The sequence below is a fragment of the Dreissena polymorpha genome, chromosome 3 (assembly GCF_020536995.1).
Source record: "Dreissena polymorpha isolate Duluth1 chromosome 3, UMN_Dpol_1.0, whole genome shotgun sequence".
Lineage (NCBI taxonomy): Eukaryota > Metazoa > Mollusca > Bivalvia > Myida > Dreissenidae > Dreissena > Dreissena polymorpha.
Genome location: NC_068357.1, coordinates 149,343,618 through 149,362,582, shown reverse-complemented (window position 1 = coordinate 149,362,582; position 18,965 = coordinate 149,343,618). Strand labels below are relative to the sequence as shown.

Genomic DNA, 18,965 nt, shown 5'->3' with positions numbered 1-18,965 from the left:
CAGGGTTAGAAATGAAGCTTTTAAAGTTTGAATCTAGTATAAGAAAGGTCTTCAATTAAATTTAACTTTCTAAGGGACTACACAGGCGTAAAAATACGTATCTAATGGGTAAAGGGTTAATAATTGAGAACAATTCAATACAAAAAATCCCATTCTGCTAAAGATAACTTATTAAAACATAAAACATAGTGGCAAGGGAAACTAAATGTGTGTATTTGTGTATCATTACACCTGTTCTGATGCTTAAATGAAATAACATCCCATAGAAGTAAGGTAGGTGTATAATCAATATAGGTGTAGGTGTATAATATGACAATGTTTAAAAACGCAAACTAGTGAGGTAAAGTTTACTTTTAACAAGAGCACCGCCTTGCGGGTGCAGACCGCTCATCTATTTTCTTTTTAAAGGTGAAGGGACTCTCATTTTCAATCACAAAGGAGGGAGGGGTGGAGTGAAGAGGGTAGCATTGTGTGGGGGTGTGGACATTTATTACATTTTCTTCCAAAAACGCGAAAAAAAGGAAAAAAAAAATCAGGGGGGGGGGGGGGGGGTTTGGGGTGGGGGGGGGGGTGGAGGGGGAGATTCTTGGGTGCGATGGTTGGACGGTATTTCAAACATAAAATAATAAAAATAAATATTTGTGTTTTTTAACCGTTTCAAAAAAAAACAAGATGTGTTTGAGAAACACAATGTCCCCTATATATGACCTTGACCTTGTGAAGGATGACCTTGACCTTGTGAAGGATGACCTTGACCTTTCACCACTCAAAATGTGCAGCTCCATGAGATACACATGCATGCCAAATATCAAGTTGCTATCTTCAATATTGCAAAAGTATTCATAAAATAAGCAATTTGGGCCACATATATTTGACCTCTGACCTTGAAGGATGACCTTGACCATGACCTTTCACTACTCAAAATGTGCAGCTCCATGAGATACACATGCATGCCAAATATCAAGTTGCTATCTTCAATATTGCAAAAGTATTCATAAAATAAGTGATTTCGGCCACATATATTTGACCTCTGACCGTGAAGGATGACCTTGACCTTGACCTTTCAACACTCAAAATGTGCAGCTCCATAAGAAACACATGCATGCCAAATATCAAGTTGCTATCTTCAATATTGCAAAAGTATTCATAAAATAAGCGATTTGGGCCACATATATTTGACCTCTGACCTTGAAGGATGACCTTGACCTTGACATTTCAACACTCAAAATGTGCAGCTCCATAAGATACACATGCATGCCAAATATCAAGTTGCTATCTTCAATATTGCAAAAGTATTCATACAATGAGCGATTTTGGCCACATATATTTGACCTCTGACCTTGAAGGATGACCTTGACATTTCAACACTCAAAATGTGCAGCTTCATAAGATACACATGCATGCCAAATATGTCCCCCACTACTTTAGTGGGAGACATAAAAATTGGGGGGGGGGGGGGGGTGAGGTGGGGGGGGTATAGTGTGAGGGTGTGGTGGTCATTTGTGAGATGATCTTTAAAAAAAAAAAAAAAAAAAAAAGGGGGGGGGGGATTCGGGGAGGGGGGGAAGGGGGGGGCACGGGCGATGGTTTGGGTGGAGTCTATTGTGGTATGTCAGGTAAGAGTAGATTTGTCAAAGTATCAATCAAATCTAATCATAAATAAAGAAGTTATGGCAATTTTAGCAAAATTTAATAATTTGACCTTGAGAGTCAAGGTCATTCAAAGGTCAAGGTAAAATTCAACTTGCCAGGTACAGTATCCTCATGAAAGCATGAAAGTATTTGAAGTTTGAAAGCAATAGCCTTGATACTTAAGAAGTAAAGTGGATCGAAACACAAAATTTAACCATATATTCAAAGTAACTAAGTCAAAAAAGGGCCATAATTCAGTAAAAATGACATCCAGAGTTATGCAACTTGTCCTTTTACTGTACCCTTATGATAGTTTGCGAGTGTTCCAAGTATGAAAGCAATATCTATGATACTTTAGGGGTAAAGTGGACCAAAACACAAAACTTAACCAAACTTTCAATTTTTCTAAGTATAAAGGGCCCATAATTCCGTCCAAATGCCAGTCAGAGTTACATAACTTTGCCTGCACAGTCCCCTTACGATAGTTAATAAGTGTTGCAAGTATGAAAGCAATAGCTTTGATACTGTAGGAATAAAGTGGACCTAAACACAAAACATAACCAAAATTTTCAATTTTCTAAGTATAAAAAGGGCACATAATTCTGTCAAAATGCACGCCAGAGTTATCTAACTTTGCCTGCCCAGTCCCCTCATGATAGTAAGTAAGTGTACCAAGTTTGAATGCAATAGCATTGATACTTTCTGAAAAAAGTGGACCTAAACGCAAAACTTAACCAAAACTTTCAATTTTCTAAGTATAAAAAGGGCACATAATTCAGTCAAAATGCACGCCAGAGTTATCTAACTTTGCCTGCTCAGTCCCCTCATGATAGTAAGTAAGTGTACCAAGTTTGAATGCAATAGCATTGATACTTTCTGAGAAAAGTGGACCTAAACGCAAAACTTAACCGGACGCCGACGCCAAGGTGATGACAATAGCTCATAATTTTTTTCAAAAAATAGATGAGCTAAAAATGCACAAATTATGGCATCAATAGAATACAAGTGTTGCTTCCAAAAAAAAAGTATTTCCTTTCCATGAAAGCCTTAACAACTTGCCAAGGCTGATTTGGATGTCTTAACTTCAGTTACTATTATTAACCCATTTATGCCAAACATCTAGAAAAAAGGCCTTGGCAAACAGCGTAGACCCAGATAAGACGCCGCATCATGTGGCGTCTCATCAGGGTCTACGCTGTTTGCTTTAGAGAATTTCTGTAAGAAATATTCTTAATATAGAAATAAATATACTAGACATCCATAATTTTGGAAATAAATTGAGCCAATTTAGAAGGATGGGAGAGTCCACTAGGCATAAATGGGTTAAACTGATATGAAGGTAACAGCTTGAATAGTATTCCCTATATTGCACATCTTAAATGGCTCCTAATTCTGTCCAACATTTATTAACTCACTAAACAATAAAAGTCTAAATTTTCATACTTTATATTAGTTTACTGTTACAAAACTTGTGTGTATTAATTAGAAACAAATGCGATAATTTTATAGGAACACTCACGGCTAGGCTGGCAGAAATGTCCAGGGGGCCAAATTCACCCATGGCTAGGTTATCAGAAACATCGGAAGTGGCTGATTCATCATCTACAGACAGGTCGGCCAGATTATACTTTGGAAAGAACAGTTCACCTTCGTCCAGCTGGCCTTCCACTCTTCCCTCAGTTCCCATCCATTTAGATCCATCTGAAACAGGAAAATGTTGTTGTAATTAAAACAAAATTTGAATTCTTTTAAAATCCTAGAGCCAATAAAAAGTTTCTACATTAACAGCTAAAAGATTTGTGTTTACAAAGCAAATATAAACAGCTAAAAATATTATCAAAATGACTAATTAAATGCGCTGAAAGTATAAACATGATGAAAGTATGCATAACATGTACACAACATTGTTAGTGAACTAGTTTTTAGAGGCACTAAGTCCAGTTTAAAACTGGACCTATATATTGTCAAGACAATGTTTCTGACCATGTTCCATCAAGATTGAGTAAAAAATGAAGCCTCTCAAATGGTCAAAAGGTTTTTCTATGATTTGACCTGGTGACCTAGTTTTTGGATTCACCAAGATTTAAAAAATCATTATAGATATTGCCAAGAAGAATATTCTGACCAAGTCTCATAAAGATTGTATGCAAAATGTGGTGTCTGGAGAGGTAACGAGCCAAAAGTTGAGGATGCACGACGGACGAGGTGGGACATAGAAATGCCACAATAGCTCACCATGAGCCCAGGTGAGTTTATTAAACACAATAAGGGCTGTTTGTAAAACATGCATGCCCCCCATATGGGCTCTCCGTTGTAGTGACAGCCATTGTGTGAATATGTTTTTTGTCACTGTGACCTTGACCTTTGACCTAGTGACCGGAAAATCAATAGGGGTCATCTGCCAGTCATGATCAATGTAACTATGAAGTTTCATGCTCCTAGCCATAAGTGTTCTTGAGTTATCATCCGGAAACCATTTTACTATTTCGGGTCACCGTGACCTTGACCTTTGACCTAGTGACCTGAAAATCAATAGGGGTCATCTGCGAGTCATGATCAATCTACCTATCAAGTTTCATGATCCTAGGAATAAGCGTTCTTCAGTTATCTTTCGGAAACCATATTACTATTTCGGGTCACCGTGAACTTGACCTTTGACCTAGTGACCTAAAAATCGATAGGGATCATCTGCGAGTCATGATCAATGTTCCTAGGAAGTTTCATGATCCTAGGAATAAGCCATCTTGAGTTATCATCCAGAAACCATTTTACTATTTCGGGTCACTGTGACCTTGACCTTTGACCTAGTGACCTGAAAATCTATAGGGGTCATCTGCGAGTCATGATCAATCTACCTATCAAGTTTCGTGATCCTAGGCCTAAGTGTTCTTGAGTTATCATCCGGAAACCATTTTACCATTTCAGGTCAGTGACCTTGACCTTTGACCTAGTGACCTCAATATCAAAAGGGGTCATCTGCGAGTCATGATCAATCTACCTATCAAGTTTCATGATCCTAGGCCTAAGCGTTCTTAAGTTATCATCCGGAAACCATTTTACAATTTCGGGTCACCGTGACCTTGACCTTTGACCTAGTGACCTCAAAATCAATAGGGGTCATATGCGAGTCATGATCAATGTACCTATGAAGTTTCATGATCCTAAGCCCAAGCGTTCTTGAGTTATCATCCCAAAACCACCTGGTGGACGGACCGACAGACCGACCGACATGTGCAAAGCAATATACCCCCTCTTCTTCGAAGGGGGGCATAAAAATAATACAATACAGGCATATCTTAGCAATTTGAACGACTTTTATTCACAAATATTTCTGACAATGATATTGACAACACAACAATCAGTTGTAAGTAACACAAATGTTAAGCAAAAAATTTCACAGTTAAGATGTACACAAAACTCAATACATTCACAACATACAATATACAAGTCCTAAGTGAGTTTGTTTTCAGTTGCATCAGAAAATAATTGTACACTTGGACAGGCTATATGCTACCACAACAGCTTTTGAACACTACAACAATGTTCTCATGGGTAGCAAATATATAGATTCAATTTCATCATAGCACACATTTACTTTTAGTCACTGTCAATGACCTCAGAATTTAACATATTTTAATTCTTATCAAGAAGCACTAGACAATTTGACTGAAATGTAAACAGTCTTGTGCTTACAGACCCAAATATTAAAATATTAAGAGTTTGAATTGTATCGAAATGTCTAATAAAAACCATGACTGATTTGTGAAGCAAAAGATTACCATTGTAAAAATGTATAAAAAAAAGACAGTAACAGTCAGTGACCCAGTTTTAAATCCCAAATGTCAGCTCGAGATGCAAGACAGATTATTGTTACCACTGGCTCTTAGACACTGTAATCGACCGAACAATTAACATCCCATTTCAGGTGCACAAAAGAATGCGTCTTCAGATTGCTCTTGCGGTTAAATTTCTTTCCACACACATCGCATGTGAAAGGTTTCTCTCCAGTGTGTATCAGAGTGTGACGCACGAGGTCATTGTGAATCTTGAAGCCTCTACCGCAGAACTTGCAGGCGTATCTGTACCCCAGGGGAATAGGACCTGCAGTTACAAACATGAAGAAAAATATTACACTTTGAGACAGTATGGACTTCATTATTAGCATTAATGTAACTTCTAAATGAATATCATTTGCATGCACATTTTAAAACACAAAACAAAGCAAGACAGTGCTGCAGTCTTAAAGCTGGCAGGCATTAAAATACTTGTGATGTCTATTATTGACCCACTTTAAGGCACTTTATTTTCTTTCTTTTCATACACTCAACTTTGTTCATGATCATGTCATAAATATAAGTTCAGGAATTTTTTTAGTAAGCAAGCCTTTTGCGAGCTTTCTAACGAATTTCCTGGACGAGTTTAAAAAAATATGGTATGATATAACGAGTGTCAGATCTTTTTTATCACATGCTTTTAAATGAGCGAATTAAATAAATATTTATGCAAATATAACGATAAATCCAGAATGTGGTTTACATTTCGTGACGTCATTTGACGCTGCAACGTCATTTCAGCAAAATAACAAAATGCGATTGGTCAATAAATAAAAACTAAGCCAATGAAAACACTTTAAAATGTTGTATTACACATGTGTTATAAAAAAAGATATGTAATGATTGTATTACATGGGAAACAGGGTATAGCATGTGATAAAATAAATTATAATATACCAGTATTTATGCTAGTTTTTAATTTTGTTTAACTCCGTTCCAGTATGGGAACTAAAACAGTATTCATTGTAACAGTATTTAATGATAAGTTAAAGTACTGCAGATATAAGGTCAAAACAAAAACAACAAGAGCTGTCACCATAGGATGACTTATGCCCCCTATAAAAGCTTGATAGAAGTTATGAGCTTTTTTTGAAACCTAAACGCAGATTTCGTAACCTAAACGTGGACCCTAAGTTCAAGGTCATAGGGGTCAAAATTTGTGTGCGTATGGAAAGGCCTTGTCCATATACACATGCATACCAAATATGAAGGTTATATCTCAAGGGACATAGAAGTTATGAGCATTTTTCAAAACCTAAACGCAGATTTCGAAACCTAAACGCGGACCCTAAGTTCAAGGTCAAGGTCACAGGGGTAAAAATTGTTGTGCGTATGGAAAGGCCTGGTCCATATACACATGCATACCAAATATGAAGGTTATATCTTAAGGGACATAGAAGTTATGAGCATTTTTCAAAACCTAAACGCAAAGTGTGACGGAAAGACAGACGGACGGACAGTCCGATCACTATATGCCTCCTTTTCTTCGAAAGGGGGCATAAAACTTATTTTTATGATACTTTAACCCTAAATTCAACTACAAATACATTACATTTATTAAGATGATTAGAAACTGACAGGTAACATCAAACATTTACATTGGTGTGTCTGAGTTTGTTTTGCAGACCATGCACAAAGTTCAGAAAACAACAGTGCATGTCTAAAATGGTTAACTATGTACTCAACATACTGTGCACAAAAACAAAAGCTTAACAACCAGAATGTGTCTTTATATTTTGCACTTCAGACATTCTGTTGTTAGCCCTTTACAGCACAGAACCATTGTTTCCCTATGTGTAGTCCCTTAGAAAATGAAATAACATTAACAACCTTTCTTTCTTGATTCAAGTTTTAAAGACTGCTTTTCCAACCCAAAGGTAGTGATGAGCAGCTAACAGCATAAACTTGAAGAGCCTGTTATGGTTTTATGCTGGTTGCATATAGACATTTCCAGCTTGCTTCTGAGTGATAAAGGGTTATCTATGAGAATAAAAGTGTTTAAAAGCAGCTGAAGTCCCCTTCCTTTCTTTATATCATTGCTTTGACACACAGATCCCAGGAAGTCTATATTAACCCTCTCCGATGAGAAGAAAATTTAAAATTGTTATATTCTACCAGCATAAAACCAGAACAGACTGTTAGTAACTGCAGTCTGTTCAGGTTTAATGCTGTTTGCTGCTCATCAGTAAACTAGGGTTCGAAATGAAGACTTTTAACCTGTAATAAAAAAATGTCTTTAATTATTATTTGAATTTCTTAGGGATTACAAACATGAGGGTCTGAGTGGTAAAGGTTTTTTTATGAGAATGAAAATGTTCAAAAACTGGTTAAGTCCCATTTGCCACTTCAAATAATTGCATTTTCAAACAGATCTCTACTGAGGGTAAAACAACTTTTCAGAACTGCTGATTTTGAAGATGATTGTCACAGCCTCTCTGATCTATGCTTTATGGATGCACAATTGCTTGCCTTTTAAGCATTCTCTCGATAAAGGTCCCTACCAATCCAACTATGCTTTAGGATGCACAATTGCTTTCCTTTAAGCATTCTCTCCCTAAAGGTCACTACCAATCCAACTATGCTTTAGGATGCACAACTGCTTGCCTTTTAAGCATTCTCTCCCTAAAGGTCCCTACCAATCCAACTATGCTTTAGGATGCACAATTGCGTGCCTTCAAGGCATTCTCTTACTAAAGGTCCCTACCAATCCAACTATGCTTTAGGATGCACAACTGCTTGCCTTTTAAGCATTCTCTTACTCAAGGTCCCTTCCAATCCAACTATGCTTTAGGATGCACAATTGTGTGCCTTTAAGAGTACGCTTTAAGATGCACGATAGAGTGTGTCTTTAGCGTACTCTCCCTGCTGAAACTTTTGCCACAAACAGGGCAGGAGAATGGCCTTTCTCCAGTATGGACCCTCGTATGACGCACCAGGTCGTTATGAATCTTGAATCCACGAGCACAGATCTGGCAAACAAATCTATACTGGGCACTTGGACCTGCAGATAACACAGGAGTATATATGAGTATGATTTTTTTTAAACATGTATCAAGTGTTGAGGCAATAATGATAATGTTATTTTGAAAGATGGAATAACTTCATTAATTATATATGTATCATAAGTGTGCACATTCTGAAAGCTCCATTCACAAAATACTGTTGAACCAATAGTTTTTGCCTACACGATGATGAAAGATAAAATAACTTCTTGACGTAAACATGTTTCATAAGTGAGCATATTCTATTTTTGCATTCCTTGTTTCTAACCACTTCAGAACACTTACATAAAATTAAATGCATTTCTTACAATAAAAAATATATATCATTTACTCTAATTAAAAAAGGTACCCTTATAAGACATTGCAGGATTTTTAATTTGACTGGAGCATTATAGAGATAAAATAAAGCCATAGCATAAAGGCAGTTTGAATTGTTTCCTTTCTAACATAAATAATCTGATATTCCATTTGTTATGGGTTCAGAGAATCAGATATAACAGTATTTTGATAATGTTCCACTTTTTCTGGAATCCAGCAAGTGAATATATTCATTATCATGGTATTTTTCAATTATTTCAAGATCCAATAAAGCAAGACCGATGTTGACATATTTATTTTTTATTAAAGTAATGTGGTATGCTCAAAAATATATAAAAAACATGTTACATGTATGAACTTCTTTTGAATTTTTTGCCCTACATTTAACAACATAAATAAGCACACATGAATTTTTATGACACAGCATTATAATATTGCAAAGTATCATCTTATCATGTCTGATTTGGTAGACCATAAAGAATATGCTAAATATTGGCAAATGACAATATATGTCAGGATTGCTTAAAACTACATTCAACCTAATGTGCAGACTACCACCAATGAATTAAACTACATGTAGCATTTATATGTTGCAGTGTTGACATCAGTTACACACATGATGATAATATGTGAAGAAACGTGGAAAAAAATCATCAATAAAGCAAACCAATGTCACATAAGAAACTTGATATGTGAAAAAAAAAAACACTGAAGGAAAATCATCCATTTCACATCTTAAAATTAGCATTGAGAGGCACGATCAAGTCTGTCTTCAGATTCCACACATGATGATATGTGCAAAAACATGGGAAAACAAGAGCTGTCTCCATAGAATGACATATGCCCCCAATTAACGCTTTGATAGAAGTTATTGAAATACACTAAGTGACCCCGTGACCTAGTTTTTGGCCCTGCATGACCCATATTCGAACTTGACCTAGATATTGTCTAGATACAACTTCTGACCAAGTTTGGTAAAGATCGGATGAAAACTATTTGAATTAGAGAGCGGACACGACAAGTATGACAGACTGACTGACAGTGCGAAAACTATACACCCCCTTTACTTCGAAAGGGGGCATAAAAATCAACAATAAATCAAACCAATTTCACATGAGAAAACATGACAATACATGTATGTCAAAAAAATTATAAAGAAAGAAATCACCAATTTCACATCTTTATTATTAATTAAGATGCTTTGTTCAATTAACGCAGACATCCTGGTAGAAGTATTATCATTATCGATTTATTGGCGCCCTTTCACATCTAAAAATTAGCATTGAGATGAACGATCGAGTGAGTCTTCAAGGTACTCTTCCTGCTGAAACTCTTCCCACAAACTGGGCAGGAGAACGGCCTTTCTCCAGTATGTATCCTTGTATGACGCACCAGGTCAGCGTTGGACGTCAGTCGACGACCGCAGTACTGGCATGCAAATCTGCTAGCACCTGAGCCTAGATAAATAAGAAAAATGAAAACTTTTAGCTCTATCATTGAGAACTTGTTTTAATTCAACTTGCTTTATCTTTGAGAGCTATTACACATGTATTTATTAATTAAGATAAAATAGATGAAGATGTTTTCAATTAGTATAAGTTAACAAAGAGTTAGAAAGGACACATCTATATCGTACTCTACCATGTATTATGCACAACTATAAATAACGCAAACTCCATTTTTTGATGCCGAAATAGAGGAGTGTAAAACTAAGTGTCATACATGGTTAAGTAGGGTAATAATCCGTCACAGAGGAAACATTTGCCTGAAATGTATACAAATGATATGGAAGGTACTTAAAATATGGCCCTGTTTTCAGATAAAACTTTGTCCTTGTGCTTCCTACTTAGTGCATGCACACAGTTATTACAACTTGTTACACATGAGCTTAAGCAGAAATATATTGGCATACATTTAGCAAATATTTTGTCTGTTTTCAATTATTTAGGAGAAAATAGATAAGCTAAAACTTACCAATGATTGTTCAAGAAATATAGGAATGTTGAGTGCATATACAAACTAATTATGTTGCAACTATATATACAGCTTAAAAGGAAAGAGATTTGCTATTGTTCCATTTTTAGTGATTTATCAAAAAACAGATTCACACAATTTGGTAAATAATTCATTCAAAAATGGGTCTTTTGCCATATGCAGCATTCATGAAGTCTGGTCTGGAGTTACCCTCTACACTTATGAGACCAAGAAACCTTTATTCTATATAGCAGACAAGACAGCTCCTCACTTGGTTGACCAACAGACAAGTATGCAGTTAACCAGGCCACTTAACCATTTCCCAGTCAAAAGCAAAGTGAAAATGGCTATGTGCAAACATCATAAAACCAAAACAGCCTGCGAGTAACTCGCAGTCTGTTCACAGTCTGTTCAGGTTTCATGCTGTTTGCTGCTCATATGTATCTCAAGGTTGGAAATAAAGAATTTAAAACTTGAATCTAGTAAGAAGTCTTTAATTAAATTTAAGTTTCGAAAGGACTACAAATGCGTCAAAATACGTATCTTAAGTGGTAAAGGGTCAAGGCATAAGACATATTTTTGCATGACAGAGCTCATATAAGAAGTTGACAGGCCAACTCTCAATGTAATAAGTCATTAAGGAAGTGTTAATATTTACAGTTTTCTTGATGGTCAAGACTTAGACAAAATGGTGTTTGAAAATTTGAAAGACAAAAATGAGGCACAATTCCATCTATCTGTTATGTAACGAACACCTTATCATACTTTTGTAAGCATAACGGGTGATTGCTTACATTTCTAATAATGTTCTTTATGCAACAAACATTACATCAAAGTTGTAAGAATACAAAATCAATTAATTAAGCTGTTGTCATGAAGAACATTTCCTGTCTAGAAAAAAAAACATTTGCATTTTATGGCCATCTTGGATTGGTGGCCATCTTGTAACCAGAGTAATGGTAATTTTAAAAGACTTTTGTGCCAAATAGTTGTGTGTTTTTCTAATAACCAGAAATATTTACAAAGAATTGATGGCACTATATTCCAAGACAGTCATGTCACACAAGCAACTTATAACATAAAGCACAGCTAAAGACAACGTAAATCAAATCACATCATAAAGTCAATTCATGTTGGACATGTCATTCTCAAGTCCATTCCATGCTTCAACAGGCAATGCTCCCTCAGTGCGTCCTTTCGTGAAAAGCGCTTCTGACAATGTCTGCAAGGGAAGGGTTTCTCTCCAGTGTGTATTCTCATGTGTCTGACCACCTGCCAGTTGAACCGGAAATGTCGCCCACAGACTGTGCACACATGCTGACTGGCGCCTGCAAACAGTGCCAAAAACATTAAACTGTATTCAAGAATTTCTTTAGTCATTCAAATCGTCATACATCATTTCATGGTATCACATCTTGGGTAGGGTAGCAAGCACCTTAGAAGGAGGTCCCTGAATGTTCAGAGGCCAATTCTTATTATTTGCTGACAAAAACATTTCCTTTAAAACATGTCTCGGCATGCTTACATGGTTGCACATTCAAGGCTAACCAACACCAATCACTAGTCAGATTGTGTAAGTCGCAAAATATGATAACTAAAGTTAACACAATTGTTTTCATGACTTTATTGTTTGTGTTTGTACAAAATGTATATGGTTCTAGATGTATCACAAGATATGATTTATTGACAATAATAGCTATTATTTCAGAAATTTCCAATTGCATTATATGGGTGGTAATGTATGCCTTTTATTTGGATTTTAAGAGAACTACATGTTGCCTTCCTCCATTATGGGATATCCTTCCTCCATTATGGGATATCCTTCCTCCATTATGGGATATCCTTCCTCCATTATGGGATATCCTTCCTCCATTATGGGATATCCTTCCTCCATTATGGGATATCCTTCCTCCATTATGGGATATCAGGTTGCCACATAAGCTTTCATAGAAATGTACAATCATTGGATTTTAAAAATCTACATCTGTGTAAATGTACATGTATGAACCATCATGGTCATGGCAGGTTGTTTTTTTTAGACAAAGGGGAAGACGCTGGATGCTGGGTGTAAGGGGAAAATAGAGGGTGAAAGAGACATATTTGGGGAAAAAATAAAAACTGTTTTAATGCTTTTTTCATAATTTAGTATGTTTGACCAGATTAAATTGAAATAGAATTGAGATATTATATAACACATCTTTCCATTAAAAAAACAAAAACAAATATATTTTTTTTTTGTTGTAGGGGGAATTGTTTGGTCCGGAAAGGGGAAAAAACCAGCCTAGTTTGGTGGAGAAAGACGACGATATTCGGCGTCTGTTATATAAGGTAAAAAAAACCTGCATGGTTTAATAAAATTTCTAAGTAAGAAAGACAGGCTGTGACCATGCGCAAAATCGGACTAATTTTTGTTAAAAAAAGCCTCCATTAGAAGGGCAGATTATTTTAATAATAAAAAAAATTTAGAGAATGCCTTGCATCTTTCTAAAACAAAAGACAGGCTAAAAGATTTACTAAATCACACTCTTTGTAATTGTCCCAGACTCCCATCATGAAGATTTACAGCCTCTGCAACAAAATATAAAGACTTTAAGATTTATTAAATCCTGCTCTTGTCACAGCCTCCTTTACGTAGACAGAAACTTCGTATGTGTCACCATGTGAGCCTTCATGTTGGATTTGAGAGCGAACCGCTTGTTACAGATGTTACATTCGTACGGTTTTTCACCGGTGTGTGTTCGTGTGTGTCTGATGATGTCAGTCTTGGTCCTACAGAATCTTCCACAGAACAGGCACTTGTAGCCATCAGCCGAGGTAACTGGAACAAAGTGGAAAAATGTCTCTTAATAAAACAGTTAATAATTTTCCCCAATATTTCAAACAATTTGTAAACTGTGATTTCAGCCAGTACATGTGAAAAAAACAACATTTTTAAAGCCTAAATCTTATTGAGCCACTACGTATGTCTGCTTCCGCAGCAGATACAGAACTTGGTTTATATGAAGAGGAAATACTGAACGCTCCCAGAATGATTGAGTTTAGGACCTCCCGATGCTAGGCGAATCCATATCAACTAGGCCAATCCCTTATTTGCAATAATCGTTACATTACTTTATCATCAACACAATTTGAGCTGCATCATGCAAAAACGGATCTTCTGTAATGTATGGCCATCCACATCCGCCCAGTCTGGTCAGAAGCTACCTTGGCACCTTATGAGACCATATAGTACTCTGTGACCTTATAGCTAACGGTGCATCTCCTTATAGGACTGCATGGACACCCAGGCTGGTCTGGAGAACACTGACCCCACATGGCTTAAGACCCGTTTACAAATGAAGCAGCTAATGGAATCAAATTAGCATTTAAATAAACTGGGGATGTATTTTTTAGTCAACAAATGTAAACGGTTTCTAAATAAAATAAACAATTTATCCATTAACTCTCTATATATATTTTTTATTTCATTTATTTTATGTTTAGAAAACATTAAGCAAATGAAAAGCCAATTTTTACCAACACAAAAGCTTCAGAATGTAACTGAGTGCATAACAATATATCTTCTTATCAACATTAAGTATCTATAGAGACACACATTATGTTCATTATAATATGTATACATGTAGTTCTTCTATGTTAAAGCTTTTGTATGGAAGATCTTGAAGCATAGATTTTAATTAAAACAATAAATTATGTTGGTACATATTTCAACATTCATTGTACAGATCGCCCACAAAGTTTTCCATTTCATTTCAGACATATATATATATATATTAAATCAATCTTGCACACAGGTCCACATTATCATTTGAGCCACATTATGAAACAAGATATGTGTTCGTCAATGCCCCCGACTGCGCCGCTTTGAAATAAAATGTCTATTTATCATTTGGCAGGTTTAGAAATCATCTCCCTTTAAAGCTTATTACTTCCCTTGGATTTTGTCAAATCCAACCGGGGGGGGGGGGGGGGGGGGGGGGGGTCTGTAGACAGTCAAAAATGACAGAACAGAACTAAAATTCTTGGTAAGGATATATATAATCTGAGATTTATAATTATATAAATTACTTCCCTTGAAAATAATTGTCTCTAACAAATCTATATTTTTAGTAGCAAATAATTAAAAGTCACTACCATGACTGCAGATTCACCACTCAAAATGTGCAGCTCCATGAAATACACATGCATGCCAAATATCAAGTTGCTATGTTCAATATTGAATAATTATCTCCCTTTAAAGCTTATAACTTGGATTTTTATCTTTGACTTTGAAAGATGACCTTGACCTTTTACCACGATGTGTTTGTCAGAAACACAATACCGCCTACAGCGCCGCTTTGATTTATTTAACAAAAATATATAATTTGGCGGGTGAGATAATTATGTCCATTTAAAGCTTATTACTTCCCTTGGATTTGTTTTTTCAACCACATGAACTAGTTTTTGACCATGCATGACCCATATTCGGTCTTGACCTAGATATTGTCTAGATACAACTTCTGACCAAGTTTCGTAAAGATCGGATGAAAACTATTTGAATTAGAGATCGGACACGAAAAGTGTGACAGACGACAGTGCGAAAACTACACAAAATGTATATACCCCTTTTTCTTCGAAAGGGGGCATAAACAAGAGCTGTCAGAGGACAGCGCGCTCGACTATTCTCTACTGGCTCCACCATTGTCAGAAATTCCAGATTTTTATATATATATTTGTTGCCATAGCAACAGGAATTTTTACGTAGGAACAAAATGAAATAACGTGCATAATGTCCATATTGCAATCTATCCATGTTTCAGGTTTCATGAAAAAATATTAAGAACTTACAAAGTTATCACAGGATCCAGAAAACCACAATTTTCAGCAGTATTTCTAGTCCATGTGTTGCCATAGCAGCGATTTTCCTTGTCCAATTGGGAAAAGTACCCGTACCGATCCAATTGGGAAAAATCGAGTCGTGAAAACCTCAAAATTGGGAAAAATCGAGTCGTGAAAACCTCAAATTGGGAAATTGGTGTATTTGATTTTTTGCTCCCAAATACTTCCAAATTGATAAACAAGTGTTTTCAAGCTGTCAATATAATATAAACCTAGGTTCAAGCTATAGAGCTGCAAAGGGAAACTAACTAAATGTTGCTTTAAAAAAAAAAAAAAAAAAATTTTTTTTTTTTTTTTTTTTTTTAACTTTAATTGGGAATTTAAGGACAGCAATTGGGAAATTTGTATTTTTTTCGTCATTGGGAAAGTGCCGTTTACCGGTACTTTATAAAGAAGGAGGAAAATCGCTGCATAGCAACCATAATTTTTGACATAGAAACGAAATGAAATGACATGCATAATGTCCATATTGCCATCTATCCATGTTCCAAGTTTCATGAAAAAATATTCAGAACTTTAAAAGTTATCGCAGGATCCAGAAAACCACTATTTTCAGCAGTATTTCTAGTCTATTTGTTGCCATAGCAACCATAATTTTTGATTTAGGAACGGATTGAAATTACGTGCATAATGTCCATATTGCCATATATCCATGTTTCAAGTTTCATGAAAAAATATGAAGAACTTTTAAAGTTATCGCAGGATCCAGAAAAGTGTGAAGGACAAACTGACAGACAGACTGGCGGAGCGCAAACCATAAGTCCCCTTCAGTGAAACTGGTAGGGGACTAAAAAAAGGGGAAAAAACATTTGGGGGGGGGGGGTAGGGGGATGAGAGGGGGGTATAATGTGGGATGTGGTAATTTTTGAGTTGATGTTTAAAAAAAAAATATTTTTGGGGGGTGGGGGGTAGGGGGGGTGGGGGTGAGAGGGGGGTATAATGTGGGGTGGGGTAATTTATTAGATGATGTTAAAAAAAAATAAACAAAATTGGGGTTGAGGGTGAGAGGGGGGTATAATGTGGTTTGTGGTAATTTATTAGATGATGATTTGGGGGGGGGGGGGGGCTGAGGTTGGGGTGGTAGGGGTTCTGGTAGGGGCGTTGGGTATTGTTTGAGTTGAATTCATTGTGGTATTCAGGTAAGTGTTGTTTTGTCAAAGTAATAATAAAATGTGATCATAAATAAAGAAGTTATGGCAATTTAAGCAAAATGTTCAATTATCTAAGTGTAAAAGGGGCCACAATTATGTCAAAATGCTTGACGCAGTGGTCTGCTCTTGTTTATAGGTTGGAGCCATGTTGGTAAACAAGTATGCAACATATAAAAGCAATATGTCAAAGGATATAGGAAATATTTGGGGTAGTACGCAAACTTTAACATAGATTTATCAATAATATGCATATTCTAAGTATAAAAGGGGCAATAATTATGACAAAATGCTTGATAGAATTGTCTGCTCTTGTTTATAGGTTGGGGTCATGTTGGTAAACAAGTATGCAAAATATACAAGCAATATTTCAAGGGGCAATGAAAATAAATGGGTTAGTGCAAAAACTTTAACATTTGCTGCATATTCTAAGTGGAAAGGGGGCCATAATTATGAAAAAATGCTTGATAGAGTTGTCTGCTCTTGTTTATAGGTTGGGGTTATGTTGGTAAACAAGTATGCAAAATATGAAAGCAATATGTCAAGGGACAAAGAAAATATTTGGGGTAGTACGAAAACTTTAACATTTGCACGCTAACGCAGACGCAGGGGTAAGTAGGATAGCTCCACTATATATATTTCATATATAATAGTCGAGCTAAAAACTGGACTTAAATTCAGCCTTATACCAATCACTACATTAGATCCTTTTCAAACATTTCGGTAAGCATGTTTCATGTCATTCTTCTATGGTAAAGTTCAACAGAAAAAATTAGTTCCAAGTTGATTCTTCATCACTGATTCGTATCCTAAAGAAGGGAATTGAATGAGTGGAAGAACACAATTTGAAAACTCTATTTGTTGCATAGATCACTACATAAGACTGTTTAGTCCTGTTTTCCCAAACTGCAGCTCATTTCATCCCATTTATGAGTCCCCATCTTCTGAGTTCCCATCCCTACATTAGACCCTTCCATCTTCGGAGCCCTCATACACATCCCTACATTAGACCCTTCCATATTCCGAGTCCTAATACCCATCCCTACATAAGACCCTTCCATCTTTCAAGTCCTCATGCCCATCCCTACATTAAACCCTTCTGTCTTCTAGGTCCTAATTCTCATCCCTACATTAGACCCTTCCATTTTCCAAGCCCTAATTCCCATCCCTACATTAGACCCTTCCATCTTCCAAGTCCTAACTCCCACTCCTACATAAGACCCTTCCATCTTCCGAGCCCTAATTCCCATCCCTACATTCCATCTTCCGAGTCCTAACTCCCATTACTACATTAGACCCTTCCTTCTACCTAGCCTTCATTCCCATCCCTACATTAGACCCTTCCATCTTCCAGGTCCTAATTTCCATTCCTACATTAAACTCTTCCGTATTCCTAGCCCTAATTTCCATCCCTACATAAGACCCTTCCATCTTCCAAGTCCCCGTTCCAATCCCTACATTAGACCCTTCTATATTCCAAGCCCTAATTCCCATCCCTTCATTAGATCCTTCCATCTTCCGAGTCCTAATTCCCATCCCTACATTAGACCCCTCCATCTTCTGAGTCCTAATTCCCATTCCTACATTAAACCCTTCCATCCTCCGAACCCTAATACCCTTCCCTACATTAGACCCTTCCATCTTCTGAGTCCTAATTTCCATCCCTACATTAGACTCTTCAATCTTCTGAGTCCTAATTCCAATCCCTACATTAGACCCTTCCATCTTCCGAGCCCTAATTCCCATCCCTACATAAGACCCGTCCATCTACCGAGTCCTAATTCCCATCCCTACATTAGACCCTTCCATCTTCTGAGTCCTAATTTCCATCCCTATATTAAACTCTTCCATCTACCGAGTCCTAATTCCCATCCCTACATTAAACTCTTCCATCTTCCGAGCCCTAATTCCCATCCCTACATAAGACCCGTCCATCTACCGAGTCCTAATTCCCATCCCTACATCAGACCCTTTTCCACTGTGTGTGTAAGCATGTGCACTTTCATGTTCCCTTTCCGGTTGAAGCGTTTCCCGCATACTAGACACTCCCAGGGTTTCTCTCCTGTGTGGGTGATCGTGTGGCGCTCCATGAGGGTCCGGGACTTGAAGTGTCTCGCACACGTTGTACACACATAGCCACCTTTTACCCGGACTGAAACATTAATGATTGTATCAGATGT

General features: G+C 36.7%; 1 protein-coding gene across 10 annotated transcripts in view; it reads right to left on the bottom strand.

Annotated features, from left to right (window-relative positions):
- Nucleotides 1-18,965, bottom strand: part of LOC127871938 (myoneurin-like) — a 235,836-nt gene that overhangs the window by 153,263 nt on the left and 63,608 nt on the right. For 3 of the 10 annotated variants that reach the window (XR_008045627.1, XM_052415217.1, XM_052415220.1), the window contains exon 5: nt 3,152-3,333. The exons of 1 other annotated variant lie outside the window; for it this stretch is intronic. Coding sequence is in view for 8 of the 9 variants with exons in the window: in XM_052415217.1 (XP_052271177.1) it covers nt 3,152-3,333 (182 nt within the window). In the remaining variant the exon portion in view is untranslated. Of the gene's footprint in view, nt 1-3,151; nt 3,334-4,928; nt 5,734-5,761; nt 8,467-9,952; nt 10,243-11,237; nt 12,088-13,477; nt 13,578-18,965 lie in introns of those variants that run through there. 6 more of the 10 variants (XM_052415228.1, XM_052415219.1, XM_052415223.1 and 3 more) reach the window with 6 other exon arrangements.